The sequence below is a fragment of the Elgaria multicarinata genome, chromosome 15 (assembly GCF_023053635.1).
Source record: "Elgaria multicarinata webbii isolate HBS135686 ecotype San Diego chromosome 15, rElgMul1.1.pri, whole genome shotgun sequence".
NCBI lineage: Eukaryota > Metazoa > Chordata > Lepidosauria > Squamata > Anguidae > Elgaria > Elgaria multicarinata.
The window spans coordinates 17623093-17646268 of record NC_086185.1 but is presented as its reverse complement, the minus strand read 5'-3'; the positions used below and the strand labels follow the sequence as shown (position 1 = coordinate 17646268).

The window sequence follows — 23176 nt, the reverse complement described above, 5'->3', positions numbered from 1 at the left end:
CTAAATTTCTGCTGATTACACAACTATTACCGATGCCTACCCAAAAATGGTAACTTTATTTTGGATTAGTGTGGGGTTGGCTTGGTACTCAGACTTGATTTTGGGAATCCAGTCTTGAGATGGCCTGGTTGTAAGGAGGTTTTTTGTTTCCAAAATGGGTGGTGATGGATTTGCTGTGGCCTTGAGAACAAACAGGGATTGCACTTGAGGTCACATGGGCTGGCTTAAAGTTAGGTTTATGGTTTGTACTTTTAAAATGTGCAAACATTTTTACATTTGTTTGTCAGGAGAAATACAAAGTGAGTGACTATAGGAGTGGCATTTGTGGTGTGGTGTGGCATGGTATTTTCTTGATAGGTTTTGTTGTTGTTTATTCGTTCAGTCGTTTCCGACTCTTTGTGACTTCATGGACCAGCCCATGCCAGAGCTTTCTGTTGGCCGTCGCCACCCCTAGCTCCCCCAAGGTCAAGTCTGTCACCTCCAGAATATCATCCATCCATCTTGCCCTTGGTCGGCCCCTCTTCCTTTTGCCTTCCACTTTCCCTAGCATCAGCCTCTTCTCCAGGGTATCCTGTCTTCTCATTATGTGGCCAAAGTACTTCAGTTTTGCCTTTAATACCATTCCCTCAAGTGAGCAGTCTGGCTTTATTTCCTGGAGTATGGACTGGTTTGATCTTCTTGCAGTCCAAGGCACTCTCAGAATTTCCCTCCAACACCACAGTTCAAAAGCATCTATCTTCCTTCGCTCAGCTTTCCTTATGGTCCAGCTCTCACAGCCATAGGTTACTACGGGGAATACCATTGCTTTAACTATGCGGACCTTTGTTGTCAGTGTGGTGTCTCTGCTCTTAACTATTTTATCAACATTTGTTATTGCTCTCCTCCCAAGAAGTAAACATCTTCTGATTTCCTGGCTGCAGTCAGCGTCTGCAGTAATCTTTGCGCCCAGAAATACAAAGTCTGTCACTGCCTCCACGTTTTCTCCCTCTATTTGTCAGTTATCAATCAAGCTGGTTGCCATAATCTTGGTTTTTTTGAGGTTCACTGCAACCCAGCTTTTGCACTTTCTTCTTTCACCTTTGTCATAAGGCTCCTCAGCTCCTCCTCGCTTTCAGCCATCAAAGTGGTGTCATCTGCATATCTGAGATTGTTAATGTTTCTTCCTGCAATTTTAACTCCAGCCTTGGATTCGTCAAGCCCAGCATGTTGCATGATGTAACTTGATAGGTTACTGCTGGCTATCTTTGGGAAGAAAGGAGGAATTTGTAGCTCATAGTGGAGAGGCTGTGGCTCAGTGGTAAAGCATCTGCTTTGCATGCAGAAGGTCCCAGGTTCAGTCTTCAGCATCTCCAGATAGGTCAGGAAACCCTGGAGAGCCACTGCTTCTAGTCAGTGTCGACAATATTGGGCTTGATGGACGAATGGTCTGACTCAGTATAAGGCAGCTTCCTATGTTCCTATGCAATTTAGGCTAACATACGAATTTAGGATAGGGGTGAAATGAGGATACTAGTCCTTGTCTTTTTATTTGATAATTTATTTAAGGTCTTCATAATATTTATTCCAATTGCTTTACAGCGTAATTTAAACCAAAACAATAATATGCAGTGAACAATAGTATGCAGTAAACATATTAAAGGTAGTAAAGATGATGAGCACAGTACACAAAATAGTAATTAAAACTAATGATGGGTGAATGTCCCCGTTGTTTGATCTGAAAGTAACAAATTTGTCTATGTGAGCTTGGGTAGGAGTTCTCCTTTAATATGAAATCTTGTTCCGTGTTTTTGAGTGCGTGTGATTTTATTTATTTATTGCATTTATATCCCTCCCATTTTTCCTCCAAGGAACCCAAGGCTGCAAACATCCTCTTCTGTTCCATTTTATCCTCAGAACAACAACCCTGTGAAGTAGGTTGGGCTGAGAGTCTTTGACTGGCCCAACATCACCCAGTGAGCTTCCATGGCCGAGTGGGGACTAGAACCTGCTTCTCTTGACACTCGGTCCGACACTTTAGCCACTACACCACACTGGCTCTCAAGATACATCTTAGGAGCTGTAGTTTGGAATTGTGGCATGACATTGTGCATCACCCCTTTCAGAATGCTTATTTTTGCGTGGCCTTCCTTCGTGATGATTTGATGTCATGTGATACTTGTTTGCTGTTGCCAATCACCAGTACGAAGATGGACCCCACAGAGTCCTCCTTGCAGAGCCAGAGCTGTGGTGGTTGCAATGAGAGAAGCAGCTAATGAAGTTGCTACAAGAGGTTTTTTGGGGAGGTCTAGGTGGTTGGAGCTAGCCCCCCCCGCCCCCCCCCCCCCATTTTTTTTTGCTTGCGATCCACTCTAAAGCTTGTATTCAATTCTGAACTCAATAGTGATTTCATAATACATCAGTCTGGGCTTTCTGTAAAGTTGAGCATAATAAATAGACAAGTTTTGATAATCAATTATGAAATCAATGTCATCAATTAGTGATTCCGACGAATTCTGAATTCCAGTGTTTTAAAATTTAAAATCCTTCCAATACTATTTGAAGTACAAACAACTGAAATGCCTAAAAGAACATATGAACTGATTAACTGTCACTAACATGGGTTATGTATAAGCATACACTTTGGCACTTGCCTACTCACACACTGGCTTATGTACAGTTTGGTACTTCACTGCTCAAATGGGTACAATTGCATGTGTCTGAATAGGCAAGTGGCAAATAGGCATGGATGAAGACTGGACTGTTTACATTACTATCCTGATAATGGAAGTGCCTCTGTCAGTCCTTCAATATTCAAAATTGTAATTATCAAATGATTCCGCATACATAAATGTAACGAAACTGACTTGATCTAATCTACATTCATGCCTGTTCTAGATTGTTTATGTAGCTTTTATTGTAAACTGCCCACAAAGAATGGTTGTAGCCTTCTAATTTATTTATTTATTCCATTTATATACCACCCCATAGCCATTTAAAAAAGTTACCTTCTACACTACTTTCATATTTTAGCAGTATGCTACTTTGGATGTTGTGCAGAAAAGCAGTTGATGTATAACAATTACTTTGTCTTTAGACTTCCGTCTATGTTGGTTACAGGAAAAACTGTCATATCAACATTTTAACAGTTTATCTTTTTATTCAAGCCTTATATAAATGAGTTCGTTTGAACAGTTCTCCTAGGAACAATTATATCATTCTACTTTCAGAGGAATTTTTCCCTTGATGAGGGAAGTCTAGTGTGTTTCAGAATGCACACCCTCAGCTTCATGGGTTCACCTTGCTCTTGACAACTTTTCTAGGTTGGGTTCTAGGAACAAAGTTTACTTTTCACTTGTTCAATGTGAGCTGTTTTGACTGATTTTGTAAACTTTAAGATAAGAATCCTTATTTATAAGAAATTGGAATGGTAATTGCTGTCTTATTTCTTTTGATACACCATTTATTATTTCCAGGGAAATCATAAAGATTTGTCCAGCTGCAGGGGCGTGTCATAGAGGAGCAGGTGGTATATGTACTGGATAGTTATGATAAACATAACAAGCATAAACCTAGATTAGCGATCTGTAGTTTATGATGTAAATTGTGTGGTGGTAGCTACCGGAGTTGGACCATTAGGGTGACATTTGTCTAATGCTGTGTCTCTGCTTCTTGAAAGGCTTCCAAGATTCCTGTACCCTGGGTTGAAGCCGGCGGAGCAAGAGGAGGAGCAGAGGCAATTTTTGCCTTCTTCTCCTTTGACCTTTGAGTTTTTGCTAGACAGGCTTCTTAGGCCATCTAACAAGGGCGCTTCGGAAGGGAAGGGGAGGAGGCTCAGGATACATTATATCCTGGTCTCTCTGGTCTTCTCCCCTCCTTGCCCATGAGAAATCTCCCTTTCCCCTCTCTCCAAGTTAGTTTTTCCAACCTCGGAGACTCAGTAGTGTGGTTCTCTTCATGTCTGCTGTGAGGGGCTAAGGAGGGTGGGTCTCTAAATCCCTGTTCTGAGGTTGGAGTGCTGCCTCTGAACTTGGGAGGAGGGAATCCAAGCCATCCTGTGGTGTCTGGGACACTTGTCCAGGGTCCATAGGATTGCTCTCTTAGTCTGTCAGAGTAGTTCTGAAAGCACTAAGCATTAGGAGATCATGCAGAGTACTTTCTATTCCATTTTTAAGAGTATTGAAATTTAGAATTGAAATGAGATTTTGAGAGAGTTCTAAACTTGTATAGCTTCTCAGATCTGAAATCTCAAATGCTTGATAGATCCAGAAGAAAAATTCAGTTAAGATTATTGGTATTCAAAACATTGCAGTTGACTATGTGTCTGAGGATAAAGTTCTTTCAGTTTATTTTTGGCCTTGTAACTAAATAAGTTGTCTTGGCAACTACCATGCACACAATTTACAAGGTTGATAACCTGCCAAACTAATTTTGTAAATTTTGGACCCATTTTATTCCCATCTATTTATGTAGAAGTGTCACTTCGCACAAATATAAGTCTGTGGGAGCCACCTTCAAATCTCGAGGGAAGCTCAGTCTCTTCCTCTCTGGGTCTTCTCAGGACCCAAATCCCTGACCCCAGTTATATTGGGTATGAAGGCGAGCCTCGAAGCAGTTGTTGTTGGTAGGAGTTTGGGTATTGCAGGGCAAAGGGCTCCTTATTTCTTTGTCATATTCTGCTTCTGTCCTGTGCCTGTCAGTTTATCCCCTGCGCTATAAATTTTGCAGGGGTTATATTTGAGAGTGGTCGTTTTGTTACTGTTGAAGTTGTTTGGAATTGCACTTGCCGTATGTATTGGCAGTGGTTAACTTTCTGTATGAAACATTTATATTGCCTTTCTACAAGAGTTCTCAGGGCAGTGAATAGTTTGTAACCCTATTGCACTATATAACAATGTCCTGGTTAAATTTGAATGTATCAGACTCTAGGGGAGTATATTGGATATAGGATTTGTGAGGGCAAACAGCTACTCTTTGGGGAATGTTGCCATGTGCTAGTTCTTTGAAACAACCTCTTCCTTTTTGCCCCTTTATACATGGAACTGCCTCCCACGATGGCTCTGACTTCATTCTTTGAATTCTCCTTCAAAACCCCATTTTTTTCTGTGAAGGAAATTTTTCTCGTAACTGTATTCAGTAAACTTCGCTGAAATATCTCCTTAGTTTCTATCATCATTGATGATAAAATGTTAGGTAGTATACAACACTAACTCAGGTTCTGCATGCAAGGTATATAGTTCCAGATAGAAACCAAAGCATAATGTCTCTTTCCCAACTCTGGAATTCCAAATAACCCCTTTTCAACACAGGAAATGCAGCAATGTGTTTTGAAATACATAGCTTGAATACCAGTGAGTTGGATTGTGCCTGAGGATTGCCCTAGCAAAAAATGTCTAAAAGCTTTTTAGTCATGGCTTTATCATTTGGAAGCTATGTACATGTCCTATCTAAATATTCCAGGTACATTATGTCTTTAAGGCTGTATAAAAATGTAAGCTGCCTGCACGCATGCAGTACCAGGCAAAACTGCATGTTCTGCTGAAATGCAAACCCTCAGTGTTTCAATTTTATAAGCTGTCACATGGCAAATAGCTATACATTGGCTGTGAAGACTATTAAATGAAATTTTGCTTGTGATCTGTTGGGTTTATAAAACATTTTGCTCATCCTGTAAATGACTCACCTTTTCCCAATACATCAGGGACACTTACAACTTGAGAGTGTTTGTAGGTAGAGTTACACTTGTTAACATTTTTGCTTTGGGATGGCCTGGTGGTATATGACTGACCACACCAGATCTGATGCTGGAAATACATTTTCATCCAGGTCAAATGGCCTAGTAGAGAAGCTGGGCTTTGGGGGCTTTTTAACTTCAGCTTTCATTGTATGACTTATTTTTCTTGTTGGAAACATCAGAAGCTATTTATTATATAGGGACCATTTCAGTTTCTTTTTGCAGTGTTTTGAGGATGGGCTTGTGCAGGTTGATTGTATAAGAGGTAGGTGTATGATGTGGCAATGAATTGTGTATCCTTCCTGTGATGTCTTCCAACTCAGATCCCATGTGGCAAAGAAGAGAATCCCTGGATGTTGTACTGCTGCATTATTGTATATTGGTATTACTATTGCAGCAATATTAATGTAGATAGTACAGTCTTCCTAATCTGATGTCCTCCAGATGTGTTGGACTTCAACTTCCAGCATCCTCCAGCCATGGAGTTGTAGACTAACACATCTTGAGATCATCAGCTTGGGTAAATGCTGGTCTGCAGTGTAAAAATGAATGAAGAGCATTAGAAACAGGGTAGAGAGACTGCATCTGTGCATCAACTTAAATGCCAATTGTGGTTGAACCCTGCTCTCCTTATAAATACTAAATCCATTTCCTTATTGTTTTTTGGTTCTCAAACATTGTAGACTGATAATAAATATGTAGTACTCAGACTATGACATTTGCTGCTGAAGACAGCTGACACATTTATTTTCTCATTCAGTGCTTTGACTTCTCCATGAAGCCAATTCACATGTTTAGTTGAGGCATCAAGTTATCACTGTGCACTTGTGAATTGGTCCCAAGTGTACATACAACATAATTTTTGAATTCTTCCTCAATTGTATATTTATTTATTTAAACAAGTATACAAAATTAAAAACTCTAAAACACAGAACATACACACATAAAGCATTAAAAACCGATTAAAAACTAAACATGTGGTTGATTAAGATGTGCCGCCATATGCCTGGGCAAAGAGGAAAGTCTTAACCTGGTGCCGGAAAGATAGCAGCGTTGGTGCCAGGCAAACTTCGTCAGGGAGATCATTCCATAGTCTGGGGGCCACCACCGAAAAGGCCCTATCCCTCGTTGCCGCATTCCGAGCCTCTCTCGGAGTAGGCACCTGGAGAAGGACCTTAGATGTTGAACGTAGTGACAGGGTATATACACGTTGGGAGAGGCCTTCCGTCAGGTATTGTGGTCCCAAGCCGTGTAAGGCTTTATAGGTCAAAACCAGCACCTTGAATTGGGCTCGGAAACATACAGGCAGCCAGTGCAAGCGGAGCAGAGCAGGTGTTATATGGTCAAACCTTCTGGTTCCCGAAATCAATCTGGCCACTGCATTTTGCACGAGCTGCAGCTTCTGAACCGTCTTCAAAGGCAGCCCTATGTAGAGTGCATTGCAGTAATTTAACTTGGAGGTTACCAGAGCATGGACAACTGAAGCCAGGTTATCCCTGTCTAGATAGGGGCGTAGCTGGGCCACCAACCGGAGTTGGTAGAAGGCACTCCGTGCCACTGAGGTCACCTGAGCCTCAAGTGACAATGATGGATCTAAAAGAACCCCCAAGCTACGAACCTGCTCCTTCAGGGTGAGTGCAATCCCATTTCCTGCTATGTGAGTTAAAGGCATAGCTGATATGAACCTGTCACACTGTGAAGACAAATGCTTCAAATTTGATAACCTTATAATGTTGAAGCTGAACATGCTTCATAGCTAGGATTGGGAGGAAGCCAGCGTGAAGATATAGGAATGGCCATTGTATTGTGTAGTGGTGCATGTCATTATTGTGATGATGTTTGAAGGTATTTCTTCTCTAAACCGTGAGATTCAGTTATGCAAAATCACTGGTGTTCTGATAATGGTTTTACCACATCCTTGCTTTAAGACAAATACTACTGAGAAACTTCATCAATAAGAAAAGTGAAACTGGCTAAAACTTTATGTAGAAACAGGCATTGTGAATTATTCAAGATGTAGCTTAGGGTTTGATGTAGAAACTTCAGAATAACTGCTTCTCATGACTTCACTATGTTTGCTCGGCTTTCATTTTCTCCCTCCTTTCAAATGAATGATTTTTATTTTTAAAACAAGCAATTGAGAGTCTTTATAATTCTGGCTTTCAAAATACACTCTGTGATGCTTACCAATAATGAGTGCTCCCTAGTGCTCTTAAAACAGTTTGCATTATCATTCAGAGTCATTGTGCTGACATAATCTGTCACTTTGGATCTTCGTACTTGAAACAGACCACTACCGCTGATAGGGAGGGGGGGAACATTTGAAGACAAATGCAGTTGAAATGTTTAGCAAACACTACTTATTTTGCCCTCTAATTTCATCATATGTTATTTTTAGATTAGGATGTTGTAACCATGAGTTCAGAGTGATAGTTCTTTATAGCACAAACAAGTTGCAAGTTCTGAACCTCAAAAAATGAGAAAAAATAAGCCTAGCTGTGCTCTCTCTGTCTCTCTCTCTCTCTCTCTCTCTCTCTCTCTCTGTCTGTCTCAAAACTTACAAAATCCATGGCCAGGTAATATCTTTATTAGGGCAAGCCAAATATGGACAAAACTGTGGGCAAGCTGATGTTGTTTTTGTATCTGGGGACTAGTAACTAGGGTTAATTAGTTGTTGTATTTGAGGGTGCACAGTTCTGGCATGGTAGCTAGAAGTGACCACTGCATATTCCTATATCTGAATCCATGGAACAGATTGGAGCTTTGGTGGCCACATCAAAAGAGGCCTGCAGTTTTGAAATGTTTATCAAAATAGATTTGAGAATAAAGACAAGGTAGACTAGGCTTGTAATACTATCCATAGGTACTTGGATAAAGCTCCAATGAATTAGGATTGGGCTGCATATAATCCATTACTTTGGCTTGGGGCTGCTTAAGTATTACTGTATATATTCTTAAGATGCATGCAAGTGCCATTCAGCTATTTTTCAAGCAAATGTTCCCAGTAATCATCTAGAATTTTTTTGGGAGTGGATTTTAGAATGCAACTATGTTGCAACATGCACAACCACTGTCCCTTTGTACTCATCTCAAGGCAGAAGTCTGGAACTTCAGGCTTTCAAATAATAATGTAGGGCATAGTCCTTCATTATAGATCGCTGGACTCCATTCCACTGACAGTGGGTCCCTGTTTCATCATAATTGTTCCAACTTCTACAGTAGCAAATTAAAGTTAAGAAAAAAAAGTTAAGAAAAACACACACAGTACTCTTGATAGGAAAGAAATGAGGTTGTGCAAAAGTGTTCATTAAGCACAACAAAACACGTATCACTTGCTACTGTGCTCTCAGTAATGGCTTGGCCATAGTTAGCTTGGGTATGGGCACAAATTGTGATAAAAACTTGTTCTTTCATATATCATTGACTGGCTTTGTTGCAGCTGACATGAGCCTTTATAGCATATTGGAACAACAGCAGCAAACAAATCAAACAACTGAATATAAATAAGTTCAAATGGCTATTGGAAAGAATGTTATCTCTGTTTGTTTCTCAGGCTAACATAAAATTCCAATTGTAATCTAGCAATGTGTTTAAGCATGGGAAAGTATAAATGACATAAATGTTCTTTAAACTTTGAAACTTGATATGGATGCTACTATTTAGTTTCAGTTCTGTATATAAGCTATATCATAGAAAATGGGGAAATGATTGGGTTGCTGCACACAACACTGTGTACAAAATGCTCTGCCATTTAAGTGTTTCAGCAAAGCAAGAGAGCATCTGAACAGTCTGAACCAATACGAGGCACTTATTTACCCTGGTTTAACTTAATTTAGTGCTTGTGAGGTGTGCCAACTGGACAACATTGCAGATAAAGCCATCTGTCCCTTATAAGTGGCAAATAACACAATGGAAAATGATGCCTTTCCAGTTCTAGTATGAGTGCACTTTAATTAAAGCATGTCATAACCACCTGTGCAAAGGAACAGGCTAAACTTTTTTTACAGTTACCGATAACATTTTTGGGTAAAACCCAACAACTTTCTATATTATGTAGGTATATAACATAGGCTTTATATGTTCAAAACTTATTCACCCTCTTTAGACTGGCAATTTCAGAGAAAATGAAATGGGGGGAATACTGCAGCATTTTCAATGTAGTAAGAAATTTGGGTCAAAGAGCTATCTGCATGAATTTGGTGACTCATTTTATTCTTTCCTCATTACCACCAGAAAGTGTACCAAGTTTAGAAAGAAATATGTACAAGAACTTACAAGGCATATTTTGAAGCATCTCAGAGTGCTCATACTAACAGCATGATCCTATACGTTAGGGATGTACTTCCTATGCATGCATCCTCTACATTTTTGTCTCTACCATTCCCCCTGCAGGCTGCACTCCTGCCACTGGCACAGAAAAGCAGGAGTTTGCTGCTGATTTTTGGTGGTGATCTCTGCTAAGGAAAGCTAAAATGGCAAAAATTAGCTCAAACAGTTTGCTGCTAAAAGTTAGTGATAAATTGTTATTTTTTTGGCCTCCCTCAAGCTTTTTGGCGGAGCAGCGGTCTCACCGGGGGGGGGGGGGGATAGCCCACACCATCTATACTTGTTTGTTCAGAAGTAAATCTGAGTTCAGTGAGACATAAACACACTTATCTGGGAATAGGTTTGCCGCCAAAAATGACACCCAAGAACAGCCATAAACTTTATTATAGTCTGTTCTTCCTGTAATAGGGTTACCAATGTTTGTAGCTTTCTTTTCAACAGGAGTTTGGAACTACATCAATGAACATATACCTGATCATGTTTTAGTTCCATCGTAACATGAAAAAACTTTACCTATCTACTTTGGTGAATCAAACCTCTGAAAGGTACATGAGCAATGAAAGAATTTGGCAACCAGTGAAAGAATCAGGCCTCTTGAAGCCTATTCAAGACACTTCCTGCTTTAAAGGATTGCCAACTTTTCACCCAGCTCGTCTAGTTGTCTCACTAGTATCAGTGTGATGTGTGGCAATTAGCTGATGATGTTTATTTCTATGCCATAAAAAACTTCAAGAGATAATTTAAAGGATAGGAACAGGCTAACTGTGTGTCTTTCCTTGGTGTTTGGCAACCTTGTCCTGAAAAGACCCTTTCTGCTTTCTTGGTTTTTTCCTCCTAAGTCAACATCATCCTCCATCTGTTCTCTCTCAGCCCCTCAACCCCCCCCCCAGTCTACTGATCATTTCCTAAAGCCTGCAGGGCTTATCTGTATGATAAGGAACTATAGTTTGGGACTATTCCAGTTCAGAGGTAGGGGATCATGTACTCTATGATGGTGGAAAGGTAGCATGGAAAGCTACACCCTACCTTTCTGCCAGTATGCTAGCTCTGTACGTGGGAGCATTTTTACATGACTAAATGTTCAAAGATACATCTTTCCATTGCATGTTAAAGCAGCTCAGTCCCAGTAATTGGCTGTATGCATTTTCTGAACCTGTAGATTGACCCCAGAAACATAGGGAATGTTGTGTTTGGGCCATTTTGGACTAATTCTGCGGTCACTATCATTTCCTTTTGATGCAGATGTTAGTCTTCTACTATAACTGTCCAGGGCTTGGGAGCTCAGTTGCTTCTGGTATATTGAAATGTTTTGGATTTTAGAATTGTGTTGTTTGTGAATGCAGATTTGGTATTTGCAGGTTTGGTAAGTGTAAAGAAAAAGTGTGGATTTTTTTTTAAAAAAAATCTTAATTACCTTTCTGCCAAACTAGGCACCTCAAACGGTATACAAATCTGCAAGTAAATATAAAGACTAGTATCTTTTAATTAGGGCTTGGAAACAAACTAGGCATCAAGACTGTTACAAGAACATTGGTGTCAGACAACTGGATGTATGTATATAATTCTGTGTCAGGTTTGCAGGTGATGAAGCATTTGGCTGATCATATTAGGGAAATAACAATCAGGTTCCTTTCTGGAATCTTCATCTAGAACGGTTTTTTTAAAAATGAAGTGGTAAGTTTCAAGGGTTGCAAAATTTGGCAGGCCTTGGATGATTTGTGGCTGTTACCAATCCTTATTACTCTACTATTTGCAGGGATTGAGGGAAGGGAAGGTCAATCTCTTTTGTGCTAGGCTTTGCAAAAAAAAAAATCATAAATATTCCACCCCTCCCTTGATTTCACTCCAGATTTCACTTCTTGCTGGCTACGAGAGTTATGGCAGCCCCTAAAATTATGTTTATGGATTTATGAAACCCCCAGTTTTTTCAGCATTCTTGACTTTGTCCATGCTAGATGGAACATCTTGATGGTATCAGGTTGGAGAAGGCTAAAAATGTTAGAAGGATAAGAGCTCTTGCTGCTCAACTTGAGCTATTTTCCTTAGTGTATTCATATAGCATGCTTGAGTTTAGATGCTCCTGAAATGAACATTACCTTCTATCTGGCAAACATTTGAAGAATGTTCATCAGTTTGAATGACTAACAGTACACCCTAGTAAAACCATGGTGTTGTTTTTGCAAACCTGTGCTTTTTCTAGGGGGTATAATTAGGTCATTTGTTGTCATGTCAGTTACATAATTAGTGGCTAAGTAAAGTATAATCTCTGGTGATTTGAATACAGTTTAGTTCTCCCACATTCTTGTCTATGTGGCTTGTAGGTGTGGTTTGCTCAGAAAAACTGCTGAGCTCTTTAGAGCTGTTGTGGCTTTCCTCATTGTATGTATTGTTGCTAGTTCTGTGGAGACTCCTAGTGGGCAATTGGGATTAATTCCAAGTAGTTGTGCTCACTGCCACTGAATTTAATAAGATTAGACATAATCTTATAAAACTTTTTTGAATGTGAGATGGTTTTACAGGTCAGTAATGTACCATTACTAGGGGTATTAGCAAATTTTTTGCAAACTACCTGATTCATGTGTGCTACACAATTTGAAATTTAACAATGCATGTTCTTTAAGTAGCAAATGAAAGCCAGGAAAAAGAATGGAAATTTTCACAACGGCAGTCTCCTTCCCCTCCACCCTAGCTAAAAAATGGGACAAAATATTTTTTAAAGCTACCATGATAGAAGGATATTTTTTTCAGACTGAAGAGTGCTGAAATCATGTTATAGTTCCTTTTCAGATCAGTTCTTAGGTTGAATGTACTGCATGGAGAAATGGACAACATTTAGACAGGAATTCTTTGCTTAATGTGATCTATTTCATCGTGTGCAGGCATTCAGTTTCATGAATAGTTAGGGAAAGTGGCGGCATGATCTGTTTATAAGTAGCTTGTTGAATAAAGATGAATTTTAGATCAAATTTCATCATCTCAGTTTTGCAATTAGAACAAAATTAGGGTTCAAACTATTAACGGAACTTACTTCAGTAAAAGTTATACTTCAGGGACACTAACTACAATAATTGACTGGTTACAGCTTGAATTATGTATGTTTTCACATGGCGACATTGATTGAACGCTAAGAATGTGTTTTCCTGTTACTGGAGAAGTTAATCAGTCATAGTTAAAAGCAAGAACACACAATTTATATTCCTATAGCTTTTTTCCTTGTTTGCTAAAAAGTGAAATATCAATCTATGTACACTTTAAATCAGTGTATAAGACATATCAGAATATGTTAGATGAACAGCCTGGTGCCTAGTACATTTATTCAGAAGTAACTATCAGAATTCAGTGGGATGTGCCTACTGTTGAGAGATTTTAGGACTAAGGTTAGAATCCAGCACAGATACAAAATTTACATCCGAAAAGGCTTTGCTTTGCGACAGAACTGTCATATGAAAAAGTAGTATTGTTTTGCGTGTACTTTTTAAAAATTGAATTTTTAGCTCAGGGTCCATAATGTGGAAGCAGAGAATCTTAATTCCAGAATGTGTTAATTACTGCCATGTGTGTATCTGAGAGAGCACTAGTAAATCAGTAATCACTGGATGCACCTTGGGTGAGCCGAAGTATCTTCTGATAACCATAGTTTCATCCAGAATGGCTTTCAGAGTAAATGTTTCTATTAACAATGTAAAGGGGTTGTCACTTAAGCAAAAGTTCCCTTGAGTCATTTTATTTCTATGATAAATCATAGGAAATCTTTGTGAGGGCAATCTGCATTATATTTTGAAGAACGTTACATTTTTTGTGCCCTCTTATCAGGTAAGTGTAAAAGATTAGTGACCAGGGATTACAAACTGGGTTTCTCTTCTCAAGGCAAGCGGCTGTTCAAAGGACTTCAATGTCAGCTGGATCATTCTTCAATTTATAGAGCAAGTTTCTGCCTAGAAAAACAAGGGTTGGAATACCATTGCCATATCACCTTCTATCTCATTGTCAAACTTTCTTCATGCTTTTGGGGCACCTGGGTGATCAAAATGGTGTGGACCATAATGCCACTTAAGCAGTTTATTTGTTTGGAGCCTCTTCCTTTATTAGCTATAAATATTTTGCTTTTGGGTTGAGTTCAGGAAATATTTTACATCAGTAAATAAAGTCCTTTATTTATTTATACAACAGGCTAAGGTACTTCGGTAAAATGTAATGCTTTGAATTAGCTTTTACTCTTTGTTTCTCTGCCAACTCCAAGTCCTTATTCTCTCTATGTTGATGCAGGCCTCTCTTAATTGCTAATGGTTACTGCTGGAGAAATACATGTCAAATAGGTGGGGTTGAAATGATGTGATATATTAGTGTGAAGAACAAGATTTTGAAATATATGAAAAGAGGGGGCTTTACCTTAAATTTAAAAAGCGTGTTGGGTAACACACTTTTTGTTTTTGTTTTCTTGATTTGAATAGAACCTTCAGATAAAAACTTTGGCAGATGATGTGGTAAGATTCTCATGTGCTGCGTTTGTATTTATCTCTAGTGCATGCTGCTTGTATTGCATAAGAGTAACTGTGGATAGTGAAACATTTTGAACCTGAAAGACTCTAGAGCTTTGGTGGCTGATCTTCATGGAAAATGCACTGCAAGCCAAATCCAGAGTCTGAGATAGTACTACCCTTCCATGCCTTGGTGTGGGTTTTGCCTCTAGTCTACTAAGGTGGGGTGCAGACAGTTCTGTAGTCTTGCTTGATTCTACATTATATCCTGATCCATGAACTGTATGGCTCCTACCAAAATATGCCGTTAATATCTAGTGCCTGTACTAACTTGTGGCAAGTATGTCACAGTTTGACCACCTACATTCTATTCTAGGGCATATTTTAATAAAATTTATTGTATGTACAATTTATAAGATATTGCACCTTCTTGTCTCATTTAAAGAACTCGGCCATTGCTGGTTTTGCATTCTACATGCATGGAGCAGGATGGAGGCATTTCACATAGATTTCCAGCATAAACTTTCCCTCACTTCCTAAGCTGCATCCAGGGCCAAGCAATTCATTTCAGGCTGAATATCTTCCTTGCCTCCCCTAGGAGCGTCCAGCATTCTTTTCTTCCCCCGGCCCTTGTTATACAGGATACGATCAGGAGGCGCTGAAGTAGAGCCTGTTCTTTTGTACTAATATGCAAGCACTGCTGAAAGGGAGAAGAACTTGACTAAACCATTCTATCTGCAGAATTGAGCCTCTTAGTGTTACTATCAACTAATGCCTGTTAAGCTTGCAAAAGGTCTTTCTGGAAGCAGTATAACAGCTAACTTGTTTGTATAATGATGAACACTAAAAAAGAGACTGTACTTAAGCCCTGTAATGACTTTTAAGATGCCTCAAGCCTCTCATGAACAACATAAGCTAATTCATGGCTTTGCCAGTCTAAAAATCCTCCAGTTTGTGGAGAATTAGATGCTCCTACTAGGATATGGTGTATGCATATCCTACCAGGCAGGGCTGCATGTACACTGTCATTCTGTGAATATATTACACAAATGTGGAATCTAGTGTTGAATATAGAACTGAGCGTCTTCAATCTTAGTTTTTATTTTTATAAATGAGGCTGGTTTCCAGCTTAAAGGCCCAAACCATTGTCTTGGTTTGGGAGACCAGGGCAATGTCTGGTGAAATCTAGTGAGGTTTCCTGCTTTTCCTTATGACTTGGAGACATTTATGCACAATAAGCTTTTGCTCAGTTAATATAATTCATGCAGATTTAGAACTTAGCTTTATTCGCTTGAAATTTAAGTCAGTTGTACAAACTGTAGAGACTCCGAACATACAAAAAGACTAAATGCAGCCCTGATTCTAAGCAAGTGATATTTTGGGGCCTAACATTGCATCTGTTTTAAAAGCATGAATTGTAGGCTGTACTTTTGTGTAGAAAGATACAATTTTTGAATGTAACAAAATCTGTAGTTAGATGAAAAGAGCTCTTGGAGTACAGTCTCGGAAATGTATGGCTTAACTAACTTTGGCATGAATATTGGTGTTGTCTTAGCATGTGAAGTAATTAATAAATGTCTCTCATACAACAACACTTACAGAAAATATTTCTTTTTTTCCTGCAGCGTGACAGAATAACCAGTTTTAGGAAATCAGGTGTCAAAAAGGAGAAACTTCTCATTCAACACCCCATTGACTCTCAGCCCTCTATAAATGAATTGCCAGTGGCTCAGCCACTGTTTGATGAACGTTCAATGAATTTATCAGAAAAAGAAGTTATGGACCTTTTTGAAAAAATGATGGTAAGATTTTTGCTTCTCAGGCATGTATATGAATTATGAATAATTCAAAAAGAAAGTTTTCTGTGTTACCATTGTTTTTGTAGTTATTAGTTGTTGATCTGAGCAAAACAATTAATCCTCACATGAAGACACTAATTAAATAATGAAGGGAGATGAGATTAATTTGTGTGTGAGCACTCCAACATAAGTTTTAATTTGGGCTGGAAAACACATTTTAGTTGCTATGGGGGATGCTGCTGAAAATTACTTCCCTGTGAGGTCTTCACATTCCCAGTTGCCAAGAGTGGGTGGTGGGTGGAAGATTCTCAAGGCATTTATCATGTGGTTGAGTGGATTTTCATATTATGGCTGGAGTATTATTGTCACAGGGAGACCATTTTCAATGGCTTCTCTATAGCCACTGTAATATATTCCAAGTCCAAGTACTGGACTAAACTCACTTTGAAGTAAAATTTTGTTTGAATGGAAGTCTTCAACCAGGTAAAGCCATCTTCTGTCGGTTGCTTCCTGATGGAAATTCCAGTGCATAGAATAGCCTTGAAATTTTTGGCAGAAAGGTTGTAGAAGACCTGAAGGATGCTTTGATATAATCTGTATACTTTTTATTTTAACCTGTTCCAGAGGTGTAGCTATGTTTATTTATTTATTACATTTCTATACCGCCCAATAGCCGGAGCTCTCTGGGCGGTTCACAAAAATTAAAAACATTCAAAGTATAAAACCATAATATAAAATACAATATAAAAACTCAACCAGATAAAAACAGCAGCAATGCAAGATTACAAATTTAAAACACCAAGTTAAAATTTATTTATAGACTTAAAATGCTGGAAAAATAAAAAGGTCTTCACCTGGCGTCTAAAAGCATATAATGTAGGTGCCAAGCGAACCTCCTTAGGGAGCTCATTCCACAGCAGAGAAGGCCCTCCTCCTGGTAGCCACCTGCCTCACTTCCTTTGGCAGGGGCTCGCAGAGAAGGACCCCTGAGGATGACCTTAGGGTCCGGGCAGGTACATACGGGAGGAGGCGTTCCTTCAGATAACCTGGCCCCAAGCCGTTTAGGGCTTTAAATGTTAATACCAGCACTTTGAATCGGGCCCGGACCTGGACTGGCAGCCAATGAAGCTGGAAAAGGACTGGCGTAATGTGGTCTCGTCGGCCAGTCCCTGTTAGTAAACGTTACCCTGTTGCAGCAAAAACAAAGACCTTTGTCCCCATAAAGACTAACGAATTTATTGTGGCAAATGTACTGTGGCATAAGCATTTATTGATTACAGTCTACTTCATCAGATGCATAAAGTGTTGTCCTTAGCTGTATCAGGATAGGGCTTTTTTAAAAATCACACTACATTGGATATTTGTTACCAGCAACATCTGTTTTGTGAATGAACATTGTTGATAAAATGACTTACCACACCTCAAAACAAACATGTGCAAAAAGGTGCAGAAAAAGGCAACCAAAAATAATTCCCCCATGAGGAAAACTTAGAAAAGAGATGAATAAGAGGGAACATGATAGAGGTCTATAAAAGTATGTGTGATGTGGAGAAAGTGGATAGGGAAATATTTTCTCCCTCTCTTAATACTAGAGTTCAGGTTTATCCAATTAAGCTGGTTGGTGGGAGATTCAGGATAGATAAATGGAAGTGTTTCTTCTCATAGCAAACAGTCAAACTGAAATTTGCTTCCACAAGATGTAGTGATAGCCATAAACATGGAGAGCTTTAAAAGACCAATTTATGGAGGATAAGAATATCATTGGCTATATGTTGCTTCCCGTTTTAGAAATGGCATGCTTCTGAATATCAGTTGCTGGGGAACATGGGGAGCAGCATGTTGCTGCACTCATGTCTTGGTTGTGAACTTGCCATCTGGGAGGCCATGGTGGGAACAGAATGTTGGATTCAATAAACCTTTGATCTGATCCAGAAAGTATCTTCAAAAGTATTTTCCACATTTCATTTCCCTCAAACCTCACTTCACCCACCACCAGCCATGGGTAGACACCTGTATCTAAATATCACACTTAATGCCGTAATACATTTGTTAGACTTTAAGGTGCCACAAGACTTTTTTGTTTTTTATTTTAGTGTAATTTGCTGTACTTGCTATTTCAGACATTTAAAAAACTACAAGCCACCTATGCAAACATGAAAGCTAGGTATAATTCTAGTTTTGAGATGGCAATAATGTAATTTCTTTATCTAGTCATCCTGGGACAGAGCAGTACTTGCTTCCTTACTGGAAATGCCAAAGTGGAAGGCTCTTGAAGAAGGAGCTATGCCAACTCACTTTACCATGTTAACTTGCCATAATGTAGTAGAAATGCCATGTTTTAATCTGCAATTAATTATTTAGGCAATTCATCATACTGTTTGACTTGATGATTTATGCAAATAGCAGACTTGTTTCTCCTTAACTAAAGTGCAAGCTCTTCTCTGAAAGTCAATTGGAATACAATTCTTTGCACTTCCATATTCCACTTCACTTATTTTCTGTTTGCATAGTGCAAAGCTGAAGAAGCAGAATATCCTAAAAACAAATGCATGTATCTGCCCTCTCAACACCCCTATGAATGGTGGATATCTGGAAATACAGATTCTGACCTTGTTTAGTTAATAAATGCTACAATGTTGTGGTTTGGATGGACTACTTAAGTATGAAGGTTGTATCCTAGTCTAAGCAGCTCTTAAAACTTGAAGTTCAGGCTGTGATTGTGTATACACAGATAGACAATAAAAACACCTAATGTGGAGGCTGTTGACCATTACAAGGGAATATTACCAATTTTTTTTCATGTCCAGTGAATGTCCCAAGATACGGAGAGTACTGGATGTGGGCAATATTTAATAGTTAGTGACACCATGGAACTCTTAAACTGCTTTTTAAACTCTCCAGTGTTCAAAACAGCAATTTGGTGATTTGGTAGAGAACTTAGAGCCTGAGCAGGTAGGGGTGGAATACATACCCCAACAGTAAACTACCTTTATGCATCTCTCACACAACTTCCCCCAGCTGCTTTGTAAATTAACATGGTTAAAAATTTGAGATTTCACTATGGGCATCTGCTTAGAACAAAACACTTGGAAGAACAATTGATACATACTCTAGTGACCACATGAATCTGGATCTTGTTCCTCATTTGTAACTCCTTTTCAGTGTCTTAATTCTGGGAATGAATAATTTCTGTGAAAGTTTAGTAAAAAACCAAACCCCAGGGTAGTTCATTATAAACACATAACCAAAAGACTTGGCACTAACTGTCCCGGAGATGTGCCTTTTTATCCTTACAATTCCCAACAATTCTATATTAGAAGAAAAGCCATAATGCTATTTGAGATACTGTTCGGTGACATATGTCACTCAAACCAGTTGCTTATTCCTTGAAAAACAGATTGCAAACAAGCTATGCATTGTACTATATCCTCAACCAGTGTGAGCATGCTAATTCTGTTGCTCAGCTTTGTGTATGTGTGTAATCCCACCCACCCACCAACTGTAAATGAAAAGAGTTTGAGGTATGAATTAAAACTACTCCTATAAACTGATAGCTTAGGATAATGATGTAAAATAGCCTGTCGGAAGTAAACCAGTCATCCCTGCTCTCTCTAAATGTAGAGCAATTCTTAGCATCTGTAGTCACGAAGATTAGCTAAAACTATGCAATAATAATCCAATCTTGGTAATGTTATGCCTATTTATTTACAGGAAGACATGAACCTGAATGAAGAACGAAAAGCTCCTTTACGGAATAAGGACTTGACCACAAAACGCGAGATGGTTGTCCAGTACATTTCTGCAACTGCCAAATCTGTAAGTAGGAAGCTTCCCCCCAAAAGATAGGTCAGGCTAATACTCTTAACATCATCTGCAGTTTTCAACTTAAATCTTCAGATTTCTGCTTCAATTTATCCTTCCTAGAGTGCTTACAAAGCTTTCTTCATAAAATCCTTTAAAATGCCTTGAACGATGGATAAAAGCCTTAATTAGAATGTATTACATATCTCACAACTGCTTGGTAATCTGAAACATGATGCTGTCTTTACTGTAAACCAATAAGTATCCTAAATCCACTGCTGCAGAATAATCATCAAGGCTTTTCACAGTATCCATTTCATGGTTAATAGCACAAACCTGGAGATGCTGATAGCACTTTTAAAACAAGGTACAAAAGTATCTGAACTTTCAGACCATAATATTTGCTACCGACTGATGTCCTGCGTTCAGTACTATTGAAAATAAAGGCTGGTATCAAAGAGCCACGTTGTCACTTCTGAGCATGCAGTGTGGCTTTCAAATTCATTCATTCCAAGGGCAGTTCCACTTACTGCCTAATAGGAGTATTTTACTAAATTATCTGATGCAACAAGGACAACCCTTGTTGCTCATGCTTTAAGGGTTCTTTGAACTTGACCAATTATTCTCTGATACAGAATAATGGCAAACAATTAGCACATGAAGATCTAGTGTTAATTTATTTCAGTGACCTAAACAAGTGGCGTGGATTGGATGTGTAGAATTCTACTTTGAAGCTTTCCTTCCTATGAAATAACTGGCTGTTTTTCAGAGGTTTAGGACAATATGTACAGTTAAGCAAGTGATTTATATTCTTGGCTTTGTTCTAGTCATATTCCAAGAATGAAAGTGCTATACCCTATGTGTGTCAAATTCCTAAAAATACTATGATTACTGCTTGCAGATTGGCTTTTGACAAGCATCAAGAGTACTCATAACATGTTTGTAAGAACATAAGAAGCTGCCTTGCATGGAGTCAGATTGTTGGTCATCTAGCTCAGTACTATGAACACTGACTGGCAGCAGCTTCCCAGGGTTTCAGACATGATTCTTTCCTAGCCCTACCTGGCCAAGCCAGGATTGAACCTGGGACCTTCTGTGTGCAAAGTAGGTGCTCTACCACTGAGCTATGGCACCCTTTTTAGGTGAAATGTTATTGTGCTGAGGTTCTGCCTTAATAGAAGAGTGAGGAAGTATTTTGTTTTTCTCTGGGCCTAAGCTGTCTACATATTTGCTGTTCCTATAACAGAAAGAAATGAATTTGTGACTTCCAGTATAGCAGTTAGAGTAAGAGCATTTGTCAAAAAAATCTGGTGTGTGTATGGGCAAACTGACACCTTTATCACTGAATACATTACTTAGAGAAGTGAGTGACACTACTTTGTGAGATTACTTCCAAGTATAGGTATTTAGGATTTCAGCTTTAATCCAATGCTATTGTGTGTGTGTTTTTGTAAGGAATAGCTTCTTTTGCACAGGATACACTTCCTTTAAAAACACATGTAGCAGTTGCAGGGAAACACCTGAACTTCTAATTCATTTGTTCCTTTGGCTTTTATGGCACTTTTTACAAGCTGCTGCTGAATATCTACTTAAGCTGCACATTAACGCACTACCAGGACAGACTAGCTGCAAGTTTTCTAATTTGCCTTGCTTTCCAAGGGCAGAAATATGTTTCATGTGATAAGTGAAATTTGCCACCAGGCTAATTTCAGTAGAATTACATGTTGCATGGGGTTTTACTTTGAAATTCCAATGAATCTTTACTGAGTTTTGTACTCAGATTATTGTTCATAGTGAAGTGCTTTGGGAAACACAAGCCTGCATATTCAGTACTATTTTTCAAATACCTAAAGGCAGAAATATAATCATTCCAAATAACTAAAACAGAATGCAAAATGCAGATAACAGTACATGAATAATCATGTGTTGTATTAAAATGAAGTAGTAAATGAGATTATATTTGTGTTTGCCCACTTTGTTTATAAATGTAGAGCAGATGGGAGAGGACTTGCAAAGAACCATAAATACATAGTTGATAACATGAAGCAGTGTAGCAATAAATAAACTTAAAACACATATAACTACATTTATTTGCAGTAACATGTTTTACTTGTTCTTCTTCGTGGTCTCTATGCATCACACATATGGGCTTTGCGCCTGCGCAGAGACCAGACCGGAACCTTCTCTAGCTGAGTGGAACGTTTTTGGCGGGAACCCCTCCCCCCACGCTACCGCGCATGTCCATGGGGTTCCCGCCCTTACCTTAGTTCTTCGTCGTCCGCCGTTGTGCCTAGACCGAAAAACTTTACCTCTAGCGTTTTCTCTGTTGATCTATTTAAAATACTTTTCTAACTTACCTTTTCTTCTTTTTCGTCCTTTTTCTCTCTTTATCTATATAAAAAAAAAAAAAAAAAAAAAGATTTTTGTAGTTAGATTTCTCCTCAGCGACTTCGGTCGTGTGAGGCCTTTATGGCAATCAAAGCACCATTTAGAAAGTGCGTCAAGTGCGGAGCTAAGCTCCCTCCGTCTGACGGCCATTCTTTGTGCATTATCTGTTTGGGAGAGGGACATGTGGTAGAGACCTGCCACCATTGTATGTCTTTTACCAAACAAACCAGAAAACACCGAGCAGACCGACTCCGCTCCGTACTTTGGGAGAAGGCTCTCAAGGCCACAGAGGCCCCTTCGATGGAAAGAACGGCGGTTCATAAGTCTGTTGCCCGTAAAACGGCAGTTACAAAGACTGTTGCGGAGAAACCGTCAGACCATAGCACTGAAGTGCAGACCAGAGCAAATAGGGCTGAGATACCCCTCACGCCTGGTCGGTCTTTATCGAGTTCTATGGCTAAGACAATCCCTAAAACAGCCAGAACTCTGATATCTTCTTCTGAGCCGGAGAAGGAAAAGAAGAAGAAGAAAAAGAGGGATGTGGAGAAATCCACCGTACCGTCACCTCGACATCGGGAATCGGCCAAGAGCCATTCCACGCCTCCTGCCGTACCGACCACTTCGATACCGAGGTCACCTTCGGTACCAAGATCTATGTCAGTACCGACGGCCAC

At 39.2% G+C, this 23176-nt stretch overlaps 1 protein-coding gene across 1 annotated transcript in view; it reads left to right on the top strand.

Moving 5' to 3' along the window:
- Nucleotides 1-23176, top strand: part of DIAPH2 (diaphanous related formin 2) — a 327319-nt gene that overhangs the window by 2779 nt on the left and 301364 nt on the right. Inside the window, exons 2-4 of the mRNA XM_063141950.1 lie at nucleotides 14488-14520; nucleotides 16140-16316; nucleotides 20025-20129. Coding sequence (XP_062998020.1) covers nucleotides 14488-14520; nucleotides 16140-16316; nucleotides 20025-20129 — 315 coding nt within the window. The remainder of the gene's footprint in view (nucleotides 1-14487; nucleotides 14521-16139; nucleotides 16317-20024; nucleotides 20130-23176) is intronic.